We start from the raw sequence: 27,822 nt of genomic DNA on the forward strand, positions 1-27,822 counted from the left end.
CCGTAGTGGAGGGCTCCGGAAATTTAGACCACCTGGGGTTCTTTAACGTGCACCAAATTTGAGCACACGGGCCTACAACATTTTCGCCTCCATAGGAAATGCAGCCGCCGCAACCGGGATTCGATCCCGCGACCTGCGGGCAGTAGCCGAGTACCTTAGCCACTAGACCACTGCGGCAGGGCAGTGTAAGTTCTATAGAAGCCTATAGAAGCTCACATATGGACGGGAGAACTAACAACCTACCTGCCTGCCTGCCCGCCTGCCAGCTCATTGACACTTCATATCTACCAAGCAAGGGTGAGAACAGGCTTCGGTAATCTTAACACATGGGCGTTAAGAAAAAGATGACATCGGCAGCGTTGAACCGAGGAATGTATAGAACAGGAATCGAACCGAGTATTTTGCGATGCGATGAAGTATTCTATTGTACGTCCACACCAGGTCTTGGGACTACTTTTCAAATAGACCCTAAATACCGTGAAACATGAATTGTGGTTGTAGTGCTGGCTATCAATTTTTTTATAAACATTACACTTGTACTCCTGTGATACAGCCGTCATGTTGAGTTAGCGTGAATTGTGGCTAGGCGTCATCCGCTGAAGCTGATTTATATAGCATTGTTTGCCATCCTCGCGAGCATCAGCGCTTCATATCAACTTACTGCTGCCGGTATTGCTACTATCCATGATGCTGTTGGTATCGTTACGAAACTGTAAACAACAGGTTGTACGAAACATGTGCGGCTGTTTAATGTGTCTGTGCTTGCATTTGTACATATTTTTAGCGCCACTTCAAAACGTTTCTCTCAATAGAAAATTACAACACGGTCACCTTCCCTCCGCATGCTTCGCGTAACATCGATTCCCGATACGTGGGATCTGCCGAACGTTTTTTTGTTTTTCCTTATAAGGCTGCATCAAACGAATAAAGTACACTCTTAAAAAAGGCAGTGCTACTTACTAACCTTCAGGTAGTAAATTGTCACAATATTCACTACCTAAGTAGTAACTGCAGGAAGTATACCACAGACGTTTACTACCTTACAAGCAACCAGAGGTAGCAAATGTCTGCGGTATACTACCTGCAGTTACTACTCATGTAGTGAATGTTGTGACAACAATTTAGTACCTTAAACTTAAAAGTAGCACTGCCTTTTTTAAGAGTGTACAAGACGTCATGTTGTGACGTCAAGGTGACACGCTAAATCACAAGTGAACTCGTAACACGCTGGAGCCACGTACTTGATTTATTGTACCGTTGCCAACATCACCAATCACCTTTCTTATTAATGAATACTCTAAGGATTTCCCATTATTCATGCATTTACAGGTGGTATATAATCAAAATGTTCATACACGACGTTACCAAGGACGGCCAAGCTCTGTAGCACTCGAGGAATGCATAAGATGGAGGACACACACGTAATCTAACCGCTTTATTGCAATAAGTGCGTCTCGACAAATGCACGACGAAAAGAATGTTTTGACGCACAATACATTTTGCTTTACACGCAATCAGAATGAAGACGTTCAACTGCGTTATTTTTTCGTAGCCGGGCTTCGCCCACCATCTTCCTCTTCACCGGTCATCTCTCCGATCGCCCGACGGGCCCGACCTCGCTCCCATCGAGCGAGCGCCGCGTAAACGTGGTCCAGCGTGGTGTCGCTGATGATAAACTCGAGCAGGTTCAATTTCGTCTTGATCGCCTCGGCCTGAGCAAAGAGTTCGCTCCAGGCCAGGCCCATGTCTGGCATGTGGTACTCCAAAAATCCCTGCGGCGACGAACAGGTGTGACTGTAACCGATTCTTCCGATGCGTGGAGCTTATTTTAAATGGGCGCCAAAAAGTTTTGTCCCTTTCAATATCCTTATGTTTGTACAGCTCAAATGAAACGAGGACGGAGGCAAGGGCGCAGCGCGAGTGCTGTGTCTTGTGCTATTTCATGTGCTCGTTCTATTAGCACTCTGGTAACGTGTGATCTAAGTGTGATCTGAACCCTACAATCTCATGTTAAATAGCAGCATAATCGAACTTTCTTCCACCGCGAAGTCTTTGGACGTTGTTTTTCATGAACACATGAAATGGAATTATCACACGGAATTTTTATACAATATGCTTTGCAAAGTCTTGGGTGTCTTGAAAAAATGTCAGGGTTTATTTCCGGTTCCTCAAAAACTTCTTATATTTAATGCGCTCTTTACATCACACCTGAGTTAGTGCAACCTAATTTGGGGTAATGGAACAAAGCAATCTATTAGTAATCCTATTATCTTACAAAAAAGGCGCTACGATCTGTTGCTAACCTCCCTTTTACTGCCCATACTTCACAATTATTTGCTAAATACAAAATAATCAAATTAAACCTGCTCTACCTATATTCTTTAGCAGTCCCTTTTAGATCTGATACCATAAAAGATCGCGGCTATATACGTAGTTTAGCTAACTTGCAATTAAACCCTTCAACGCGCCTCAACCGACACTCTGGATATTGGCATGTGCCGAGACCACGCACAAATTATGACTTTCAGACATTGAGTTATTGCTTGCCGAATATACTAAATAAATTAGGAATTAAATATAAAAACATTCGGATGATCTCTAATATTTTAATTTTTAAATATGCTTTAATATTTGTGTGTAGTATTATTTTTTGTTTGATTACTTCTTTCGATGTATAGCATGTGCGTTTTTCGGTTAGTATAGTTTGTTTAAATTTTTTGTTCTGATGCAAAGCGTATGCATTGATGGTTTAAACTGTCCTGTGTTTAATTTGATTTTGCAGTTTTTGTTGTCACAGTTGCCATGGGGATATGGGGCTTTGTTAATCTGTTTTATACAGCTTTTTTCCTATGTCCCAGCCACTTACTGTACACCTGTACGTGGTAAATAAACTAAACTCAAACTCAAACTCAAGTACACGTTAGTAAAAATTACGCATCTGCATCCAAGGCCAGCGAGCACACAAGTAAAATAAAAGTGCACGAAGCCTCACCACCTTGAGGATTACACACCAAACGGCTGCGCCATCGGAGGTTGTGCGGGCGTCTGGTGCATATCTAGAGGCATAACTTTTGTTGGGCTAGTTGGAGTATATTTCACGGAAAGGCGAAAACAAGTCGGACACAAGAAGAGGCATGAACGAACGCCTACTAGTTTATTTTATTCGAAGAATTCTCGACTATATGTATTCCCTCTTTTACTTCCATGGCGAAATTGTGTATTGCACAGCTATTCATACCGTAGCGATGTATAGCACGGGGCGGGAAAGGGAATCGAGCGGGAGGAGAAAGAGGGGGAGAGGTAAAGTAAAGCACAGTCATGTTTAGCATATCCATTTGAAACAAGGCAGATTAAACGAGAAGACATGGTGATAAGGACGCAATGAGGACTAGGAGGGGGTATCTAATAGCATTTAATGCGTCCAGTAGGAAGAAACATGTATAGCGTAACGATGTATAGTATTATAGTATAGTATGGTAAGAGTGCGGCAAAGGTAAGTAAGGTTGAGAAAGATGAGAATGAGGAGGGTAAAGTATAGCATAATGGTGTACAGCGTCCCGCAGCGAAAACCAGGTATACATCTTATCTATGCATAGCCATGCGTACCAAGGCTGTACATAGATTGCTTGGTAACACATAGAGGGAAGTCTGCGTGAGGAGGATGGGAGTATAGATGAGAGAAATTAAACACAGCGCAGTCACTCATAGTAATCACCATCTCAATTTTTGTTGCATGCTAAGACGGTGAGTTTCTACCACTTTTTCAGTTAGCATTCTAATTTGTTGCTCAGATGCAGCAAGTTAACTCCATTCGTCACTTTGTACCTGCCACGAAACTGCCTTGCTCAGGTACGCTACACTGAAACTGTCAAGAGAGCACCGATTTCGAAGTTTTTGGAAGTTCGTATGGGGGCATTAATACAAATATCAATTGTACTGATACGCAGATTGAGAGCGCACCTCGAACTGTTGCTGCAGCTTGCTGTTGCAGAAAGTGTCCGAAATAGCCCGCATCAGCTTGTTCCGGTACTCAAGGTCCTCCTTGTACTCGTCGTGCGTCTTCACCGTCACCGTGTAGCCCTGCGCGAACTTGGCCTTCAGGTGCGCCATCGTGCCCAGGCACTTAAACTCGCCGTCGATCATGATGGCCAGGCGATCGCACACGCCCTCCACTTCTTCCATGCTGCGCGCAATGAACAGCGGACGGGTGTATAGGGTGCGCTGGCGGCGGTGGTCCGCGCAGCTCTTTCAGTGCCGCTGGAAGTTGACGTCACGACGTTTCGTGCTGCCAAAAATCTGACGTAAGTCCACCGCGGTGGAACTGTGGACATGGGTTGCTCGGCTGGTGACCCCAATGTCGTGGGTTTGATCCCTGCCGTGGCAGTCCCATATAAATGGAGGCGGAACGGTACAGCCCCGTATACTGTGCGATATCAGTGCAAGTTACAAAACACCAGGCCGTCTAAATTTTGGGAGCCCTCTATTGCGGCGTCTCTCATAATCGTATCGTGGTTTTGGGACGTGAAACTCCGGATTTATTTATAAGAGCAGAGGAAAGGGCGAGGAGCAGACAGGCTCAAAAAAAGTGATGCGCCTGCATGTCCAATTTCTTCCCCTCGTTCGTCATTTCTTGGCAGCGCGATCGGTCGTGAAGTCGTACCAACTTGTACCCATCGCAACTGTAGCAGTAAACTAGCGCCACGCATCGGTGAGATATGGGGCCATCAGTAATACTGTCACCTCTTTGCTTAGAGCGTGCCATCTAGTGGCTGAATGAGAGGGTTAAGGAGAAACCAGGGAAAAAACCATTGTGTGAGTTGGAAACGAGCTGGAATTTGGTGATATGAAATACCCGGAAGCGCAGATGCAGAGAAAGAAATCACTGATCCACACTATAAGCGCTTACTGTGAGCATCAGTATTCTTTATTCATCTTTTTTTGTATTCGAGATTTACTCAAACAACGCGCATTCCAGAAATCACAGACCACTCATCATAATCCCAAGGAATACTCGTTGACAGTTGTGTGTGTGTTAGATGGTGCGGAGAAGAATTGGTAAGTGACCGTGTGCACTTATACGGCTGACTGCGACACAATAAATAATGTAAAAAACCAGCCGGAGACGAAGCAGCACGTAGGAAGCCATACTCGTAGTGCACCATAATCGTACAGCATCTAACCATAATATTTCATTTGCAACATCATACACACTCGAGCAGTTTCTGTTAAGTAGATGAATAACGTAGCATTCGGTGCTAAAATTACTTAAAAAAACATTTAGATACACACTTATCTTCCATACACAGACACCATTTTTTGAGTGTTTACTGCGTAGCTGGAATGGCGCCACCGAAACATGCCCCTCAATGGCGTGAGAAAATACAGATATAATGGCTACGCGCCATCTACATGACTCGTAGATGGCGCGCAACCCGAAAAATGACAGCGGCTTTTCCCCCGACTACATTTGGCTGGAAATGCATAACTGGCGAAAGCCAGAAAAGAAGAAGTTGAATATATTCTCGTGTACTCGCCTAACACGACTAAAAGACGATTGCCTTCCAATGTGACTATATCACTGGGCGATTTCGCGCGTACGGGTCATTTTCAGTTTTAAACCACGCCAACGTGGCTATGAAGTGAACGCACTGCTTATACGTGCCTGAATCCGCGAGGCAAGTTTTCAGGCAAGTTTTCATGCAGGTCATGCAAGTTTTGTGCACGATTTGGAATTTATCTCCCAAGGTCCCTTTCGCATTAGGTGAATGAATGAACACTTTACTGACAAGGTCCTGAGGTTCTTAGTGGGGTGGTGTTATAAGCTGCCACTCAAGCGTCGCCAGCGCGAAGTCGGCGACGGGAATGACAGCAGGTTGGTTCGTTCCACACGCAAGCAGAGACAGTGAAGAGATCAGAGACGTGAGAAAACAAAACAACTTTACTCTAGTGATATTGCAGCACACGGGATCTAATATAACACTTCAATACAACTAACAAAATACATCGACACTTGATACAACTAAAGAAATATATAACAGAGACAATAAATCAGCTTACGAGAGAGAACTATTACAAACTACACACACTAACAAGAATAGAACGACGGAGGAGAAAGTTCGAAGATATAAACAGGTGAAGGCATACGTGTGATGACCGGCAGCGTTGTGTCCCCGACGATCGGATGCGAGAAGTCGAAGAGAGTTCTGGCACGACTGCGATGTCGGCGGTGTTGCAACGCTGGTGGCTCCGGGAGGCTAGTGCTTGCAGGTGACTTCGAGCAGGTTGAGCTAACTCGAGGCGAAGTCCCGATGTCTACGTTGCAGTTAATGTCGCGTCACAGCTAGACGAACGGCTAAGTTTAGGTGGCCAGCCGATACAGAGCCACACTAAAAACTTCTAGAAGAGATGCTTGTTGATCTGTTTCTACACCATCTTGGTCAGCGACTAGTCTGCCTAGCAGGGCAAATACCTGCGCTTAAATCCCCCTCGTGTCTCCTCGCTCTCTTCCTTGGGGACAAGAGACCTCTACATGGGTCCAATCATGCGCGTTTAATTGATGGAAACTCCGCCCCAAAAAATATTTTGACCCCACCCCTTTTTAATTGGGAGAGGGCCCGCAACTAGCGAGAGCGCCAACCTGTCGGGTTGTTGTCATACGGCTCGGCCACCAGAGCGTTTCCCACGCTTTTCCCCGTGGGAACGGTCAACCACTTAGCTCTCAGTCAATGCGCCTTGTAGTCTAATCCTTGTTCGGGGTATACCGCGGCCTTCTACGACCTTGCAGACGTCGCCACAGTTAAAAAAAATTGCCCGCAGCTTCCCTCGGGGGAACACTGAGGAAGATGCGGAGCATATAATTGGTTAACGGGGTGTTAAAGTGCGACTTACTTGGGTCGATGGCTGAATTGGTTAACGTGGTTGTGAAATGGGGTGTTAAATTGCGACTTACTTGGGTCGATGGCTAAATTGGTTAACGTGGTTGTAGGAGGGGGTGTTAAATGAGTGAACACGTACACACGTATGCGAAAGGGCGGCGCTGGTCGAAGGGACGTCGATCATTGTGTTTGTGGATTCGTTGGAATTCATTTCACCGCGACCTTGGACGTCGACGCGCCGTACAAACCAACCGACGAGCGGCAACTGAGCGAGCGAGCGCCGACCTTGAGTATATATACAGCGCGACGGCGCATGCATTGTCAGCTGTTGAATGTTCTCGAAGCGCGACGCCACATGCGCGTCCACTGGAGAATCAGGAGAATTGTAGATGTCGAACGCGGTGTGTAGAGGAGGAAGGGTGCACAGATGGTGGAGGAGTGAAGCGCGCGCGGTGCGTAGAGGAGGAAGGGATGCACAGATGGTGGAAGAGTGGGCGACGGCGCGACGGCGCATGCGCGCGCGTCAGCTGTCGAATGTTTGAGAAGCGGTGCGGACGGCGCGGACGGCGCACTACAAGGCGCGAGTATAAGATGCTTCCGCATCTAAAAGGATTAACTGTCGGCGGCGACGTTCTAAGGAGAGCACCCCATTTTGCACTTATCGGTTCCCTTTCATGTGCCGCCGTTTCTCACGGTCAGTCGGGGAGTACGGCGCCCGTTAATTGCCGTGACGCGGTGTCGCCGAAAATAGCCGTCCGTGACAGGTGGGGAGCAAGCACCACAACCTAGGTGACGGCCTCGAGTCCTTGGACACGGGCGGCTTCTTGGGCGTGCCGGACTGCCCACAGTTGATCAGTGAGGTCGCGGCTGAGCAGAGCCGCCTGCCATCGCGCCTCGAGGTTCGATACTGTCAAACCTTTTAAAAGCATTTGCAACTGCTTTTGAAAACTACAGAACGTTACATTGTGGCGTTACGCCAATCATGCTGGTGTAAAGCGCAGAATCACCCGCCACGGGGGTTTAGTGGCTAAGGCACTCGGCTGTCGACCCGCAGGTCGCAGGACTGAACCCCGGCCGTGCCGGCTGCATTTTCAATGAAGGAGAAATTGCTTGAGAACCATGTGCTTAGATTTGGGCGCACCTTAAAGACCCCAGGTGGCAAAAATTTCCGGAGCCGTCTACTACGGCATCTTTCATATTCACTCTGTGCTTTTGAGACACCAAACCCCAACCATTATTGCGCAGTATTATTGCGCAACAATATTAGACGCAAGATCACAGCAGGGATAGTTTTTAGTCAACGCTGACAGGTACCTGGCGACACGATGCACGATCTTACACGAGAACGTTGTGACGCAAAAGATGCGAAATGGCACCGAGTTCTACAAAGAGTGGCGCCCTACTCTTTCGTTGCGTCGTCTTATGACGGGCCGGCTGTTTCGACGGCTATGACGTACGTACTTCTAAAGTGTACTGGTCAGCCAGTTCTTTAACCATTGCCAATAATGGCAGTGCCCTCCTGGCCTCAAAGATGAAATGTGTGATCCCATCATTCATCATATCGAGCCCTTGCGTCGCACGAGCCTCATCGTGGTCTGTGACATTGTAGTTTGCATTATTTTCAACTGATACGCGTGTTAGACACCTCCTTTGTTTATTAGGTATGCATGTTACACGAACACTCCTTTGAAGTTGTTGATACATTATATATCTCTAACAGCAAAAAGACGCGAAGCGGATGTATTATCATACCTCTTGTTCCACACCTGCTTGAAATGCTATTGTTAACCTTCCCGCTGTTCGGCTCAAGCCAAAGCCGGAATTCATCTATGCTGTGGTGCGATAAGGTTGCGAATCGTGGAGCTGGCGTGAATATAAAAACGTTAACGTATTTATTTTATCAGTGATTTGTGGTATCATTTGGGAACGTAACACAGCCTTATAATTTCTGCCATTGCGATCTGTAATCAACTTTGCTATATAGAACAAACAAGTATAGCTGCTCTCAATCAGTGGTTGAATGTTGGAACGGAATTCGCTTCCAATTTTCTGGCTGCAATTCAAGTATATACCTAATTAAAGTTCTTCCACAGACCATGGCTGGCGGCAGTATCTACAAATAGTGCGACAAAATCAAACAAGTGAGAAATTGAGGTAAAAGCACAGGTGATCCAACCAGAGCTGTATGATTTCGTGGTGTGATGCAAACTACCACTTGGAAGGAGACATTGCCAAAGTGGAAGACCATAAAAAAAACAACGAGGTCATCCACTGTAAGATGGCTATTTAATATCATCGCATCCCCAAAGAAGCGTCTATAAGAACTCCGAGAACATATAATAAGTAAATATCACAGACTATCAAATACAAGTAATATGCGTAACAGTTGCCAATAGCTTCATGGTTTTTTTTTATGCATGAAAAAGGGCAAACGTTGAGTAAATGGTAAAATTGCGTCTTACCTTCCTGTCGACATAATTACCGTCAAGTCGACCTCATTCTGGAGTCTGCGTATGGCCTCCCATACAGCTCTGCGGGCCGCGACATCCACGCCGAGCGTCGGATCGTCGAGGACCACCAGGGGTGGCAGGCCGACCAGCGCCACGCCAACCGAGAGGCGACGTCGCAGGCCACCGCTGTAGGTCAGCACGGGTTCCCAGATCACAGCGCCCAGCTCCAAGATATGCGCGATGTCCCGCACCACAGCGGCCACATTGGTCTCCGGCACGCCCCGAAGCCTGGCGAACAGCGAGAGCGTCTCGTGGCCCGTCAGCTGTTCGAGAAGCCCGTCGGACTGCGGACAGTAGCCCAGTGCGGCCTGCCATGTGGACAGTGCGCCGCGCATGTTGATCGTTCCGTATGGCGTTTTCATAAACGCGCGGCCTCGGTCAGCGGGTACGTCCGTGGCGATCATGCGCAGCAGAGTGGTCTTCCCTGAGCCGGCGACGCCAAGCACGGACAGAACCTCGCCCCGCGCAACGCTGAAGGAGACGCCGTTGACAACCAGTCGGTTGCCGTACCTCTGCACGTCGCCAGTTTGGGGAATATAAGCAGGACTAGCACCGAAAATACCTTGGTAGTCTTCTATTCACACATTCTAATGAGCCGCTAGAGACACAATTTCTTTTATGGGAGTATTCACATTTGCTGAAATAAAGTGAAGGACAATACTACGTACTACCAGCGTCAAATTAAATCTGAACTGCGGCAAGCCATTGCGGTGGTATAGTGCGTGCTGTTCACTTAAAACCATGAACAGGCTCCATGAACACCATGAACACCATATATCCGCATAGCTGCCAAACTTGATGCGCGCGCCTGTATTTCGTGATAAATGGACGGTGCGCGCAATACCATATATAGAGAGGCTTGCCATCGATTGGGTGGACACTTGGGTGGACCCTGCCACCAAACTATAACCATCTTCAATCGGTACGCGCCATATATATTTTAAACAAACCGCTCACGCCACCGCTACGGCAGCGTAACAAGTCTGTGGGAAATTGAAATGAGCGTGAGTAGAAGAACAGTGATGGTATGCGGGACTCGAACCCACGTACCTTCGATGCGAACAAGAGAACCCAATCACTCTTTTATTCAGGCATGGTAGCAGAGCAAAGCAAAGCCTTGTGTAGTATAGTGTAACAAGCAGGCGGGAAACAGAGGCGAGCGTGAAGAGGAAAGACTTGGTGGAGGAAAAGAGAAGGGGGGAGAGCAAAGAATGGCACAGCAAGATGGAGAGAGGGAAATAGAGACTGAGGAGGAGGAGGCGCATCTCAATGCTACGGGCAGTACAAGCCGCGGCGGGACCGTGATTCGCTGTAGGAAGGTGTGCGCCAATTAGTGCAAAACACCCGGAATTTCTCTTTTTTCTTTTTTACGGAGATGAAATTGCACCCAACTTATGTGATAAATAAGGCCAAGTAAACACAAGCGTGATGGCATCTCAGATTTCCTTTATTTCAGCTGCGCCTGCATAAAAATACACTTGGCAAGAGTTTCGTGGCACGAGCTGTTTGCGTCACTGTGACGTGATTACTGTAACATTCGTAACACATTGATGACGCTGGTATCAACATTGTCGGTGCAAGCGCGTATGTTTTTTACCTACTGCCAAATTTCAAGTATCCACTAAAGTGGTTACGTGTCCCGTAATTCTTATCGCTGCAGTTGGGTACGAACATGAAATTCCGCATAATGGCCTCAAAGATGCATGCACGCAGGCCTACACCATAGCGCGCTCGCTACAGACAGCCGACTCTATTGCGCTACAGGCCTTTGCAGTACAGCCGGGTTACTCTTTGTCGGGTAAAGCTACCAAGTACATATGCGGTACATATTTTTTTTGTCGGAAATACGACTACCTGACCTGGTATGGTCATCTCGGCGGGACCATTCTACAGCTCTTAAGAAGTACTCAACTATAATCATGTCACTTTAGTATTTCATATGCTAGTTTCGCAGACATGAGAAGCGCCGAGATTGCCGCGAAATGCATTAAAAATTTTCCTATGCGGCACACTTGTAGGCAAATGTAAAGGTGACACCTGCGTAGCTTCTTTTTGGTACTCCGTCAATAAAATTGCGGCAAGGACCTAACACTCTTTTGTGTGGAACTGAGAAGGAAAACTGTGACGATGTAAACGAAGTGGTATATATATATATATATATATATATATATATATATATATATATATATATATATATATATATATATATATATATATATATATATGGCGTTATTCTTTAAAATAGGAACAATTTTTTTGAGAAATACGCGCGAACATTGTTTTTGTCTAGTTTATTAAGGAAATTGCAAGTCCCCGGCTACTTGCACTGCGTCAGTTGGCCACTGCTACGTCCACAGCAGATTTGTCTTGTGAGTTTCAAGCATCGCAAGGGACCGTGCGAAGGCTACGTTACCACCACCAATTCGTTCTGATCATTGCTTGCTCAGAAACTCCCACATCCGCATACTTTCGTTCCTTACGCGTATGCCTAAAGAGTAACGGAGGAAAAAACTTGGATGAACCCTGAGCTTTGCAACCTCAACACCGGAACGTGCTAGCGTAACTGTGCCTCCTCGTGTGCACCGCCTTCAGCTGCGCCCCAAGGAAAGAAAAACTCATGCACACCGCATGGGCTGTTTCAAGCTATTGTAGAATGCCTTCTCGAAGTAGTACATCTGCCAAGTTCCCACAAGGCCATGTTTTTTTTTTGTTTTTGCAGAGTGGCAAAACCCATTGTCGCCTTTAGACTCATCACGCATGACATTTTTATCGCATGCATTGATCATCGTCACTTAACTAATAGTAACATCACTCGGTTTTCCTAGTGCAATAATCTTCTTTCGCCAGCTCTAAAGACAAACTACGGCAAGTTCTCAACCTTATTTACTAGCATTGCCATTTGGAATTCATTGCCTTTCGAATTGAAATCATCACATAACATCTATATTTTCACTTCGCGCAGCGAGAAATATTACGTTCAGGGATTAATCAACTCGTCCGATTGGTGTAGTTAACTGGTAATAGCTCTAGAAATTTCTGCGCTCATTTACTACTTCAGTTTGCCTTTGTATAAGACTGATAATGAAACTCGTTGCATTTGTCACGTAGAGTTGTTCATTATTATTGGTTTTTTTGCCTTCACTTGCTTTTGACTATTTCCTTGTTATTTTTCAATAGTGAGTATTACCATTATGTTGTGTATTGATCGTATTCTAATTGTTAATCAAGCTTATTCATTATTACTCACAAGTCCGTATACTATTGGTGTATTTTTTTGTAATTACCCCATCCATGTAGCCATAGGAGGTCCCCCTGTCAGTTTCTCTGAAACTTTGGGACCTCCTGCTGTAATAACGCTAACCATGTAACTCAACTGAACTATTTAATAAACTTGACTTGACTCGACTTGAAAACCCCTTCGCGTTCGCAAAAGAAACTTTTTAACACTGTGGCGTAAAAATTGAACTCTTCCTAAACACTCTTTTGATACTCATTTAGGAATTGTTCAAAGGTAATACGGTACCTTGCAAAACTCCAGAACGGAGAGCATGTCCGTGCCCATGGTGTGCGAGAGCACTTCATTGCGTACGCGTGCTTCCTCGGCCTCTACGTCATCGTCCATTGTCTCGTGAAGCGGCACCACTCGGCTTTGCTTTTTCTACACACCATAATGGAAAGTATGTGAAGCATAGAGTTAAAAACAATATGTAGACTACACTGAAATGTACAGCTATTTCATGAGAATCATAGAGTGAACAGAAAAGAAACTTCGGTTGTCAATGTACCCACGACTGGTGGAGCCTTGTACACGACCGCGAGGATAGAGGTCGTTAAATATATTTATTCGGGTTTATTACAAATATTCAAAGTTATTATATTAATTCTGGGTGTGCATTCTAAGTGTCACGTTCCCTACATAAGGAGTTTTTATTTTAGGTCAGAAATATTCTGTGAACCCAGTGAAAGATTTTGTATGTATGAGAGACTGTATGTATGAGAGTCAATAATGACTTTTCTAGACTTGTTAGCAATGTCCAATATACTGCGTCTAGGTCAGGACTGGCAGTACAGAATCATCCGTTATATAGAGGCATGCACGCGTCGAATATATATGACCGCAGTGACGCTTACACCGGAAGTAAAGCTTCTCGTCGTAACACAATCGAATTACTCGAGATACAATCTACAAGGCATCCCGGCTGCGGTGGCTGCATTTCCGATGGAGGCGGAAATGTTGTAGGCCCGTGTGCTCAGATTTGGGTGTACGTTAAAGAACCCCAGGTAGTCCAAATTTCCGGAGTCCTCCACCACGGCGTCTCTCATAATCATATGGTGGTTTTGGGACGTTAAACCCCGCAAATCAATCAATCAATATAATCTACAAGGCGGACACTGAATAGCAATGACGAAAACCTTTTCTCGTACTACGGGTGGTGCTTGGGTCGCGTGCTGAAATCTGCGTAAGAGCTACAGTGGTTGCTTAGGCGAGTTTGTACGACTCGCCAAGAGTTCGACTGTCAGCAGACCTTCGATTGCTCCATCACACAACGGAAGCTTGCACACGTGATTTTCATGGCCCGCAATCACAATGATTATGTAGTCACAGGTCTTTTGTTTTTTTTTTACCTTCGTTGTATTGTTGCTCATATATTTGTCAGACAGTGCTCAAGTTGATATTGCGCGGTTCGAACAAATAAACCCTTCGTCTCCTTTTTTGTGTTGTCTTCTGTTTTCGGAGCTGCTTTTTTGTGAACCACGTAGACTACTTGTTTGGCCTCATTGTGAGCAAGGCCAACGAATGGAAGCCGCAACGTCGTTTTCATCGGAAGTTTTATTTGTCCAGTTACTTCTTTTTGTTCCCCTATGGCCTAACTATTACAATATCGGAGCTCAGTGTCAAAAGGTCCCATGATCGCATTCAGACGTCATACCGATTTCTTTCCACTTATTATATGCCTACTGAACTAAGCCAGCTGTATCTGCTAGTTTGTTTTTTGTTAGTTGACTTCAAATTGGTTTTGAGCAATGTCAGCGTACCAGTTATGTAGGCCTTTGAAACATATTTTCAGCGTGATCACATGCAAGACTGGCGGACGTCGACAACTTGGGCGCCTTAGGTGCCCCGCGCCTAAGAGACGGTCTCAATGCAGTAAAGCTGGCAGATTTGGTATAGGAGACCTGCTATCGACCAAACCCTTAAGTATGTATACTCACGCGAGACCTAACTATTGCTTCAACGCCAGGCCACTCGCCGCCGTCGAAGTAGAGCAGGAGCGCGAAGAACACGACACCCTCGAGCATCATGACGAACACCTCGTCGATGTCGGACATGGTCGGCCGGAAGTCGGGCACCTGCGCGGCTCCGGACGCGAGGAAGTCCGCGCAGCAGTGCTCGACGAACTCGCCGCTCTTGCGCCGTTCCTCTTCGGCCGCCACGCTGAAGCCTCCCGCGGGCTCCACGCACACGCGCCGATACGAGTCGATCGTCGCTGTGAACGACAGGCGAAACAAGAACCCCGAAGCAGGGGTCTCAAACTCACCTCGCCTAGCAGGCCGCTCTCACTGAATTCAGCCCCACAAGGGCCGGGACAATGAAGACTGAAGCTGCTACGGGGACTGTTTGGTGCATCGTTCTGTTTCGGCGCTACGGTGATACAGCAGGACAAACGGCAGCGAACACACGTTTTTTTTTTGTATTAGAGACGATAGTCTTCTTTGGAATTTTGAAGGAAGAAAATTTGATGATTGATATGAGAGATTTAACGTCCCACAACCGCCATATGATTATAAGAGACGCCGTATATATAGTGGAGGGCTCCGGAAATTTCAACCACCTGGGGTTCTTTAACGTGCACCCAAATCGGAGCACACTGGCCTAAAGCATTTCCGCCTGCATCGGAAATGCAGCCGCCGCAGTTGGGATTCGATCTCGCGACCTGCGGGTAAGGCAGAAATTTTGGCATGTATGTATGTATGTATGTATGTATGTATGTATGTATGTATGTATGTATGTATGTATGTATGTATGTATGTATGTATGTATGTATGTATGTATGTATGTATGTATGTATGTATGTATGTATGTATGTATGTCACGTGATTCAGCCACCCTGCCAAAATTTAAGCCCTTGCTGAACGCCCAGCCATCTTGAACTGGTGGCTACGCCCATTCTTGTGAACATTGTCAATCAAAAAACAAGTATTGCACGTATCTGAGGCGCAACTTCAACACGGAAGTATTAGGTCGTGAGTTCCTTAAAAAAAACTCGTGTGTCCTATGCTACGCCAAAAATGCAACGCTGTGTACGAAAAAGCCCTCTGTCGACGATATGTTACATCCACCTTGCAGGAAGGAAATGGTAAGGTTTGCATCAACCTTATTGCCGTATGCACCTGCCAATCTAGAACATTGTCGTGTTATCTCAGATTGAAAATCATACGCCCACAAACTCAGGCCATTTTCAGGCTTGTTGGAACATCCTGGGGCCTCGTCAGAAGAACTTGCAAGCTCTCAAAATCCGAAAAGTGGCGCCAAATACGATCTACTTGATTGGCTAAAAGTGCCAGTTCAAGACACCATCGACTCCAAGAAAGAAGTCAAAAAGCTGACCCGGTATAAGTAACGCACCACACTCGCTCTACCAAGAAAGCCAAGGCAAAGCAGCGACGATAACGCAGACATCATTCTGAGAGGTGCAGATCTTTCCAGCCCCGTGTACAAGATGTTTCAGAAAGGACTAAAGCTAAGTCTTGAACCTAAGCTCCGCAGACAGAAGCTCTTAGCCTTGGCCCAAAATGTGTGCGACCAAGCGAAGAAAGTGAGCGTGAGCGTGCCACCAATGAGACAGCTGACACTTTTTTTCTTTCGCTTATTCGTCTCCGTGGTTTGCATCGTCTCATTTTCTTGCAGTATAGATCAATACGCTCAAACCAAGGTATTTAAACACCAGTGTTTTTCAAGGCTCAAGTGTCTATGTATTCTCTAGTGAAAGAACACACCACTTAATAATCACGCATTGATGGTTCGACTCAGATACGCGTAATATTTCCTCTTTAATCAACAATTTTCACAGGTATAAACGCAGCCACAAGTTCAAGATCGCTAAGCGTTCAGCAATAGCTTAAGCTTACTCCGTGAAATTGAATCGTTTGACAGACAGACGGACCTAAATTTCTGCGTTCAAGTATCTCAAGAAACACTACTGTCTTTAAAAACGTTTCTCAGATTTACGTCTTGTGACATCACCTCTTTCTCATTTTAGAGCAAAGCTCCCTAGGGCCTAGGCTTGACCGGCATTCATGGATGTACCGGCGTCCACAAGTGTACCAGGAACTGCTACACAACGGCGAAAAAAACCACATATTCCGTTAGCACAATATTAAAGGAAAAAATTGCAGCGTATCCACGGAGTGAATGATGATGAGGGGGGCGAAGCATTCAGACGAATAAAAGCATGGACGGACAGAGACACGGACAGATGGAGGCACAAACGAACACAGGGGCGGACACACGGAAGTACGGATGCACAGAAGTACGGAAATGAACACTCGGAAGTACGGACGGGTGGACGGAAGCACACATGGACGCATGGACAAACAGAAGCACGGATGGACGGGCAGAAGCACGAACGCATGGACGAATGGAAGCACGAAGCGATGGACGGACGGGCGAACTGACAGATGCACGGATGGTTAGCCACACGGATGGACGTATGAACGCTTCGCCCCTTTGATCATAATTCACTCCGAGAATATGCTGTGAAAACCATTAATGCCATCTAGTTACATTATTCGCAAGGTCATATACACACAACGCCATCTGTTCAGCAACTCATAAACTACAGGTGGTTACATACGAACACTGCGACTGCAAAAAAGGGAAAGACCAATGGCCTAAAAAGCTCCACCCCTAAAACAAAACAAGACAATATCAAAGACTTAAAAAGAGAGACCCTTACTGGTCGACCAATTCAAAGAACACATTATGTGCTTTGAGACCTAGCTTTGTCGTCGACGTTCATTGTTCGCTGTGCGGGTGGTTAGAAAACCATCGCCATAGGTGACAGATTGTATAAATATAAAATAGGTTTGAAATGAATTAACAGCAGTCATGATTGTGGCGGAACAATATAAAGTACCTACTAGCACAAACCCTTTATGCTAGTCAGCCACCTAAACATGAATTTTCGGGACCTTAGCACGGAGCTTTGTCATCGATTGTCACTTTTGTCACTGAATGCAACGCTCGGGTAGCATATGTGAGACGCAAAATGTTTAATATTTACTAATATTGATCATAACTTTAAGAAAACAATAAAGAACACCTACAAGCACAGACTGTTTATACTAGTCGAGGACTTCAACGTAGACATCATAGACCACAGGACCTAGCTTTACCCACTCGTCGTCATTCACTTTGTTGAGATGCGTGTATTTTTGTATTTTTTGCTCTGGTTCATCGCACAAATATTCTGCATTGTGGCGGAACTGACGTATGTTTTCCCTTCTGTAAAAGATGACTGTAAAGCCTTTGCTTCATCTTGCAACGACGTTTCCACACGTGTATAATTTTTCTAGGATTTCGTATTTGTTCACCAAGGATCGCTAGATACTGGCTGAATACCGCTGCAGATTGCACGAGTTACTGACAAGCTGACAGCGACGAAGTGGCTTGGATCTTTACTTTGACCATTCTTTGCTCAGAAAGAATAAAACGCATTGATATCACGATGCGTGTTCTAATATTAACACGAAAGTGTTTTATGCCAGGGCCTACCAAGACTTCCACGATGCGTTTCCGTCACGGAAGTGACGTGACCTGTTACGTGACCTCCGGGTTCGCGGCAACAGAGGCCGGGCACGGTGCCCACTGCGCCATAGTTACACACTAAGAACCCTCAGAAAATACGCCTTTTATATTTAGCACGGTCATCTCAGCATACTTGGTGAATTGCAGTAATGCATCATGACCGTGACATGCGCTATTAGTTCCTTGAACACGTCCTTTCTAAGCGTCCGTCCGATTCGGTGCGTTTCTGAGAGCAACGTGTGCAAATTTGTCAACACACCCCGAGGTGGTGATCTCACCCCAAGCTTTGGTGTCGCTCATAGCATTCATCCATCTTAACAGAAGCTCTGCCACGCATAGCCTAATGCACATGCGTCGTCTGGATGTAATAACTCCACGTTCGCAGCTTATGCTCGCCCCGCGAAAAATCTTGGGCCACCAACAAACAAGACACCACGCGCATTCACTTTCCCTCTGGTTGGGCCATGGCGTTCAATAACTCGAACATGCCGAGAGCGGGCGACCTCAACCCAATTTCGGCATACAATGAGTCGCGTTCTTCTAGCTGTTACATCATTTGCTCTGGTTTCCCACCCACCTATGACCACAAGGGTTTCTTTATCATTATTGATGAATGTTAGTCATCAGGACGAAGATGTATGACCAAGCGTTAATGTGGGTGTATCAACATTAAGTGGTGTTATAGCTCTCAGACATGCATCAGCGTTAAGCAGTATTAGAGCTGTTAAACACCAATAGACATTGCGCAAGCCCTTTATTGGTAATGTACAGTAAATATAAACTTCTTCTGTAAGGACATGTTTTACTTCCATAATTTGCCCATTCCTATGGCGAAGGGATCAAACATGTTTTTTTAATGCCCTTCCCCAACCTTTTTTTCTGACTGCAAAGCGTCCCTCATTCCTTCGCCTCACCCAGATGGAGTTCCAGAAACAGGCATAGTGCAGAACCACTGAAGTAGAGGCTTCGTTCAATCATATTTAAAGTCTTCCACAAAGACACAGAATGCACTGCCAAAGCAGATTACTCACATCGACTGCAGATCCAGGCGACTTGGCTCTTGGAGACGGTCTTCCGGAAGGCGGACATGAAGGCGAACGAAGGCAGCAAGCGCAAGACGGGCAGCATGTTCAGCAGCACGTATCTGATGCCGACCGCCGTCTTAAGCAGCTCGGCGGCAATCGTGCCGCTTTGCATGAATGCTGCAAAAAGAGCATCGCCCATAGTTAGGTGTAAGTTCCGCTCATCGTGCACGCGCGCCTCTTAACTAAAGAAGCAGAATAGATTGAGCGACCTTTTCGGACCTACCTGGAAGAGTTGCGCTGTTATCTAGACTCAAGAAGACAAGGGGATAAATCTAGTTTGTGAGATTCGATGATGAAAATATAAAACAGTGCTTACGCGCGGGACAAAAAAAAAGTAAGTGACACATACGGCGCTGATCGTGCAACTGGTTCATCGGAAATCAACATTCGCAATTTTTAAAAGGTGATCGCATCTGCACATTGTTGAAGATGATATACGTGTAAACTGTTAGGCAAAGCGTCACGTCCGCTTCCTAGTCACCCCCTTTTAAAAGGACCATTTCGTTCGATTAAACGCGAGGGAAGGTGGCATAACATCATAACTCACTTTCCGAGATATGTGCTGGGACACGAGTGATTGTAATTGACAGGAACCAGCAATACACAATGTTTATTCCCTTTCAAAAAAGTTTTGAAATGTAGGGGCTAAGTGCCACGTTATTGTACTGTTTTCTGCTTCTGTTGAAGCGGAATAGGTAGGAGCCAGTTCATTTTGTTGGTCAAATCACTGTTCAAATTTCTTTGTCCGTTTAGCTGTTTTTTTCAATTTTGCCCACGTCTCCAGATGCATAGCGTCCCAAGTAGGACTCAAATTATTAAAAGTTAGGTTAAATGACTCAGTGATAGCGGCAACACATGAAACTGTCTTGGGTGTGTCCAGTTAAGCCTGTATGTCGATATAAGCCATGCTTCTGTATTTTGCAGCAAAAAAAAAAAAAATCCTTCAGTCACTTAGCGCAAGATAAACAAGAGCAAAAAAGGCGTACACATCAACGAGCGCTATTTTGGTGGCGCACGTTTGTACGCCTTCCTTCTTCTTGTTTGTCTTGCACAAAGCGGCTAAACACTTTTTTCTCAGCGAAATATAGCAGCACGACTTATAATCACCTACCACCATAACGCTTTTCTTCGTCCTCGTTTTTCTCGTGCTAAGTTTGTAAAAGAATAATTTATTCGAACTAGTGCAGCTAGCAGTGCTGTTTCAGTTTTGGCGTGATCATGAAAAAAACACTATTGTAGCTCTGGGTCTCACGTAATTCTTCATATATTGCAAACATTGCGTGTCTACAAGCTGTCGTTACTGTGCAGCTTTCGAGCAGGAAAAAAAAGATTACAAATATGGCGATATTTCAAAAAAGAAACACCTTAAAAATCATACTCAAAGATAGACCACCTCTTGTTTGTCTTAAGACTGCACAAAAGTACACCTTAAAGTCTATGTTATCTTAGCCTGTAAAAAACATGCACAATTGTTGGCACGATCGACGTCAATAGGCCAACGTGAATGCAATAGCGCCGTTCACTCACCGCCGAAGAAGCTCAGCAACAGGACAAGAGCGTAGCTAGCAGATGGACTGTTCGTCCGAAGGGAAAGCAGGTATGCCAGTGGTAGAGCGCATATGCCGTAGCAGGCCATGACAAGCACAACGGGCTCTGGCGAATAGCACAAGGAGCAGCAGGACTTTCAATTATAGTTTTCCCGAATCGCGAAGCATGTATTTATTTATTCAGAAGGTGCTTTGCAAGTTTCTACGTTATTTTTCACTTTTTATTTATTTATTTATTTATTTATTTATAAACACTGCAGGCCTTGATAAGACCAAGGTAGGAGGCGAAAGGTATAAACAAACAATACAAAGTGCAGAGGTGTAAACAAATTTACTAACACCAAATTGAATCTGCCATCAAGTAAACAAGCACTGAAAAAAATCTAAAACAACGAAGAAGAATGTACAGAATGAGAAGATAAACAATGCATAACTTTCTAACCAATGTACAAATGCATCTGTAAAAAATAATATTGGCAAGAACATTGTGTTCAAGCAGGAAAGGCTACGCTAAGGATGAAATGGATTCGATAGAGTCACTGATGCAGAGTTTAGCAAGAGGTATAGGCTGTTCCAGTCGGCTACTGGTCGAGGGAAGAAGAAGTATGTTGGTTTTGGCTATATAAAGAGTTAGTGTGGCAAAGTGGCCATGTCTAGTTTCGTTCGGCGAGCAGTGAGAAGCCTAATATAGGCTCAAGAGAAAGAGACTATTAACATGCAGTATGAACAGAAACTTAAGCCTGTAATTTTTTCTTCTTAGGTGCAAGGACTGAATGTTGTGTTGGGCCATTAGGACACTATGGGGAATCACTGGAACAATATCTAGAAAAGATCAACCTCGAATCTTTACGTCAGATCTTTTTTAACACAATTATGTAAGCTTTAGTGTAATGAATCCATACGATAACTGCGTATATATTCTAGCTTAGGATGGACAAGAGAAGTATAAACTGTTAGATGGGTCACGGCAGGAGCATGCATGTTTCAATTTGTGTCTCAAGTAGTAGAACTTTTTCAAAGCTGAGTCGCAAGGGTAAGAGATGTGGTAGTTCTAACTGAGGTTATAAGTTATTTTATGAAACCTAAGTACTCATATTCATGAACCTTTTAGTTGGCACGGATGCAAGAATATAAGTGAGCAAAGTTTATCAATTTTTTTGTTATTTTCATAAATACTGTTTTATCAATATTGAGATACATATCCCAGCGTTCGCACAATGTTAAAATATTTTGAAGGCTGCAGTTTAAGCTAACTTGATCTTGTTGGCGGGTTCAAGAATACTTCCTTCGGGAACGCCAGAAGTAGGCAAAAAGTTACTCGAATAGCAATTATCCTCAATAGCGAAGAGCAGTTTTTATCTAACGCAACGAATACAGTTACTGAGTGTCCAATTTTGAGTGGCCAAAGCAACTTCGTGGTGGTTTTAGTTGTCTGTAAAGGCGATCGTGAACAACCATACTTATTCGAACTGTGTAGCGTATAAAGTAATAATTATTGTTTTTTTTTCTTCTGCTGTTATTAAAACCTTACCAATTCATCACGACCTTTCTACTATATATCTTCACTTTATTCGTCAGACAAAGATACTTCATAAGTACTTTGCTAACAAACGCCCCGCCGTGGTGGTCTAGTGGCTAAGGTACTCGGCTGCTGACCCGCAGGTCGCAGCCGAGTATTTCCGATGGAGGTGGAAATGTTGTAGGTCCGTGTGCTGAGATTTTGGTGCACGTTAGAGAACCCCAGGTGGTCGAAATTGCCGGAGCCCTCCACTACTGCGTCTCTTATAATCATATGGTGGTTTTGGGACGTTAAACCCCACATATCAATCAATCATTTGCTAACAAAGATTCTCAGAAGATATAATCAGTAAATATTTAGCCGATTTCAAAAGGCCATGCCGGGTTTTCAGGTATCTGTCGTGTAGTTCCACACCATCGGTAACGCAGCCATAATCTGCTGCAAGGTGTAGGGTATTCAATTACACTTTGCGTATGTCGATGTGTGCGCTTGTGGGTGTGGGTCTACCCTGGCACGCGTGATATTTAGATACGGTCGATTTTAACGCATAACACTAAGCGCAGACCACGCCTCAGTGTTTGAGAAGCTTGTCGTTTGTATACACTAAATCATTTTGTTAAGATTGTGCACAAGACGTGAACACGCAAGATAATTTCAGATCATGCGTGACAACCAATGATGAGGCTGAAAAGTTCGACTCGGGATGTATAAAAGACGGTGGTTCTCGACCTTGACCAGTAGATTGATGACCAATGCTGAATTCACCGATATCAGTGCCAGTGCCACAGTTTCAGCCAAATCAACAGTTTCGATTTGGAGAAGCCGTCTCTGCCTTCGTTAGCAACATGACTCTGTGGTTATACATGCATACGCTAAATTTAAAACTGTTTTCTCGGGGGGGGGGGCGGGGGGGGTATTATTTTACCCTCCACTGTCGATGCCCCTGCACATTACACATATTTCTTAATTAGTAATTGACAACTTACAGAACGAAAAACAAACGAATTCTCCTTTACTCGTCCCGACTTCCGATTCATTAGGGCCAAGCGCACTCTAGGATAGGCAGAGTATAGTTACTCTGTGTGACGGAAGCACTTCTGCAAAAATATGAGGCAGAAATCTACGCATTTAGCACTGTGACTGCGTATATCATGAATCAAATCTACGAATCTCCGTCAGTATACTATTAACGCCCTGGCATGAACAAAACATGATCTTGTGGCAGCCATCGGCGTTGTAAAAAACGCACCAAGCGTCGCAACGCAATCTTCTGTTTATTGCGCCTGATGAGGCATACTTCTGTGATGTACCAAGTTTAGGATCCACAGCCCCGCCAAGAGCACGGTAGTAACATTTATTTACGCGTATTTGGTACAAGTATGCTCCGTCCTGTCGTGAGTCGCTCAGGGGCAAGCGTGGTCATCCATCTATTCTTAATCACCTCTGCTAGCTAAATCAAATTCACTTATTTTTACAGGAACTTGTAGAGAACTGAATGTTAATATGTCATTGAATGCGGTGCTGTTATAATAGCACCTTGTCTACATTAGCAAACTTCAGACGAAAATAGCTATTTTCTGTAGTCTAACCACCACTTAAAACGTGCCGTAAAGCAACATTGGTCGACATTTTTATTGGTAGGTTGATAGTAGCTAGCACTATAATAACTGAGCAATCACTAGCCAAAATTAGTCATTATCAAGCCAATATTAGCTTGCGCTATAGCGAGTTCTCGTTTGTACACTTCCTTCCTCTGAGAGAAAGTAGTTTGAAGTACAAACAAAATGAAATAGCTGAGACCGAAACCAAGAGGTATCAAACATTAAAAAATGACGTTCCGGCTACCTTATGGTACCATACGCTTGCCGAAACGTCATTTTTCATGTTTGATCCAACCTCATTCTGGTCAGCGTTATTTCATTACGCTTGTATTTTATACGTCTTCCCCGCCATAAGATGGTTTGTCAAACCATCGATTTCAGGAAGTAGTTAGCCACATTATATTGGTTGGAGTTGGCTTCGTAATCGAGACATAGACATATGTTTCTACACAAGAATCAGACATAGTACCACTAGGTACAGTGAGGTGCTTAAAGAATGAGGTAAATAGAGTGAAACAGAGAATGGCGTATCGGCAGGAAAGACGGCCCCATCTTTTTGCCGTGACACTTTTCACCTTCCCGGTACTTTTGCGCTGCGTCTTAGGTCAAATAACACGTACGCGTCATGTTATCATGCTGTCATGTTTTCATGACGTCAAGCCATCACATTACGTCTCTTCATTAAAGGAGGGCCGATCCAAGACCCGGAGAAATGGGAAATCCACGTGAAATGCCAAAAGTCTGCAGTGCCAAACCACAACAGATGGAAAATGCCTACGGGAAGGGGAGTCAGTAGGATGGACTTAAAAGAAAAACTTTTGTCTTTCTGTCGTCTTAGGCAAATGGATTAGATGGTGTATGGCTTTTCTAGTACAGATCGTCGTGGCAATAAAGACGACCCAAGATGACGTCATAAAGTCTGAAGATGGCAAGTTGCGGCAACTCACGCATCATTTCCTGGAAGAAAGCGCCATAGAATACGATCATGGCAGTGCAGATGCCGACCGCGGAGAAGGAGTACACGACGTAGTCGAATATGAAGTTGGCCAGCCAATACAGGCTCAGAGGAAGGCCCGTGAGCAGCTGTAGCCGGCGGAAGCCGCTGACACGGTCCACGACGGGAAACATGCCGCACGCCGCCGTCATGGAGGCCAGAGACATGGCTCCCAGCGTGAAGCGCTCCAGCTGCCGCTGGATGACCTCTGGTGACTCGGGGTCATAGGAGACCGTCTCTTCCAGGTACTTCTGCGGCCGCACGCGGAGCTTTATGGACGCCGTGTCGTCGCCGATGGTCCAGCGCAGTAGCGATGTGTGAACCAGGTTCAGGGAGATTATTGCGCTGTGGTAGATCTCGCCACTGTACCTGCGAAGACCGATTGCTGTACTTCGCAGACATAGAGACTCGAAATCACCAGCGAAAAAAAATGCTACCGGAAAGGCCTACTTATCAAGTCATTGCATATCTTTCAATGTAACAAAAAGGGGAATTGTATGAGCACCACGGATAGAAGCACCGTGGCTACCTTATCAATACCTATGCAGTATGTGGAAATTGCTCGCCACCGTAGACACGAAATTTTCATACTCTATATCACGCCAATGAAGCCGAAATCGAAGCCAAAAATACATAGGTGTAATTTGTAGTTTTCTGTAACTCTACAAACGTAACCATGTTGGAGTCGGAAAGGAATTAAAAATGACGAAATAACTCAGTGATGGCGCGGTCAAAACCAACGACATTCAGGCTGCTCATTCGATGTTACCCACGTATAATGTCGCATATGCAATTTCAGGCATTTCCATTCACTTCTTGTCTTGTTCTTCGTTTTCAAGCTCTTCTGATCAGAGGTTACCTTTCATTATTAGCATGAACCAATTCGCCCAGCAAGCGATGGTGCAGAACTACCAGTTAGCATGGCTTTGCAAAATTAATACAATAATAATGTATTAATACAATGTGATATGAAACTTCAAGCTTTACATTATAATCTTCCCAATATAATACTGAAAACGCCTTAATGAAAATCTGCGTTCTTCGTCGCTCTGTCATTAGGAAGCTATTACGCTTCTACAACTTCTCCCCGTATTTGACTCCAAACTACTGATACTGCGATTTGCACGGAGATTTCTGCGTTCTGCTGTGCGATACCGGTGTTCACTCATGTGTTAATAATATAATTCGTCCTTATTTTTAACTCTTGGTTTAGACTCGGTCTTTGAACCACAACCAGCGTTTGCTGGCGCACTAAAAGGGTCTTACGTCAATTCTTTACGCTTTCGTAGTGTGTTTGGGGGGGGGGGGGGGTTGATACATTGGCCCTTGAAATCTTCCCGGCGGTTGCCATACCAACCATGGGATAAGCGACACCAACCATGGCCCGCAAAACTCTACCGCCATAGCAGGAGCGTAACATGCGCTTACCACGCAATAGCGAGTCTCCCTTTGTAGTCTTTGGAGACACCCAGCTGGACAACTTCCTCGGATCCATCTTGGCGGAAGGATTTCTTATGGCCGACGAGCAGGAAGCTGGAGCCCACCACGCATTGCAAGTACTCCGTCATGCTGCGACTGCCAGTTTCCAGCAGGTAGTCCGTGACGTCACGAACGCGCGTCACCTTTCAAGTGGGAACGTGAAGGCTTTCAGAATGGTAAATGAAGTGGTCTATAGCAACTACCAACGTAAGAAAAAATCACAGCATATTGACGGAGTGAATGATGGTGAGCGGGGCGAAGTGCTGGAGGGTTTCATCGCTAAACCGTGAACTATCCGCGAATATCGCCCACTACATCCTCAAAGACGTGACAACTACTGTATACATTGAAACAGGAAATTAAATTTTTCGTAAGTGGTAGCTATACGCCGCTTCCGTTGCCGCTTCATCATAACGCCTTTATGGTCGGTGAAGTGGTGGATTGGTGATGGGGCATAGTGATATGCCTGCAAGGACGAAGTAGTGCGCAGTTTGCAAAGGTGGAATTATAGGCGGCCACATACTAACAAGGAACGGACACAGTGGGACACTCTATGCTTCTTTAACGTGCACTAGGATACAAGTATACACGACTATCTTGTAATTGATATTGGCTACTTCTCTACTTCTCAGCAGTATTTGCTTTATGATCCGTGAAGTGTGGATCGGTGATAGGGCGTAGTGAGATGTTTGCAAGGACGAAGTAGTGGGCAGTTGGCAAAGGTGGAACTATAGGCGGTCACGTACATACATACAATGGATGGACAGACCCACGTCTTTCGGAGCTTCGCCCCTAAAATACAAGCTCCGTTTACAGGTGCCATGCTTCCATCCAGAGAGGATTTGCATAGGTGTCCCATCGAATCAGAATAATTTTTTTACGCCAAGCGATTTTTACATGTTTGAGAAAGTTGGTGTGCCCTTGCAAAACTATATTCGTGTCGCTGAATAAAAGGTCCAATAACTCGATTTTCCCGGTAAATTTCTGCAGACATTTCAATGCCGCTTTTAGTCAAAAGCACTACAATATGTAGCAACGATGAACCTTCAGTTTCGGATACGCGTGATGTTTACATTATGAAAAAGCGCATAGGTTTCTAAAGGAGGCTGGCTTTCACGACCTCCCACGTAAGTGATTGAAATTCGATGAGCTCTGCCTGTTTTTGTGGGTGGAGCTTGCACTTATTCTTGGGTTGTACAACCCTACACTTAAATAACGAATAAGGGCTACTGCACAAAAGCAGCAACGGGCGAAGAGGCAGCACAACTAGCATGCAGAGGCTGTAAACTAACAGAGTTTACGGTGGCAGAAAGAAAGTCCGTGGCATAACTTATCTGCGCATATGCAAGAATGGAAGCGCCACCTGACAACTAGGAACGCATGCAGGCGCACGACCGATTGAC

At 45.2% G+C, this 27,822-nt stretch overlaps 1 protein-coding gene across 1 annotated transcript in view; it reads right to left on the reverse strand.

Moving 5' to 3' along the window:
• Positions 1-1,369: 1,369 nt before the first annotated feature.
• Positions 1,370-27,822, reverse strand: part of LOC119168395 (phospholipid-transporting ATPase ABCA3) — a 70,053-nt gene continuing 43,600 nt past the window's right edge. The window contains exons 12-20 of the mRNA XM_075867867.1: positions 26,369-26,562; positions 24,894-25,309; positions 20,807-20,932; positions 19,226-19,396; positions 14,600-14,874; positions 12,909-13,043; positions 9,338-9,897; positions 3,961-4,183; positions 1,370-1,772 (exon numbers count right to left, since the gene is read on the reverse strand). Of these exons, the coding sequence (XP_075723982.1) occupies positions 1,539-1,772; positions 3,961-4,183; positions 9,338-9,897; positions 12,909-13,043; positions 14,600-14,874; positions 19,226-19,396; positions 20,807-20,932; positions 24,894-25,309; positions 26,369-26,562 (2,334 nt within the window). The 3' untranslated portion in view covers positions 1,370-1,538. The remainder of the gene's footprint in view (positions 1,773-3,960; positions 4,184-9,337; positions 9,898-12,908; positions 13,044-14,599; positions 14,875-19,225; positions 19,397-20,806; positions 20,933-24,893; positions 25,310-26,368; positions 26,563-27,822) is intronic.

This window comes from Rhipicephalus microplus, chromosome 6 (genome assembly GCF_043290135.1).
Source record: "Rhipicephalus microplus isolate Deutch F79 chromosome 6, USDA_Rmic, whole genome shotgun sequence".
NCBI classification, from domain to species: domain Eukaryota; kingdom Metazoa; phylum Arthropoda; class Arachnida; order Ixodida; family Ixodidae; genus Rhipicephalus; species Rhipicephalus microplus.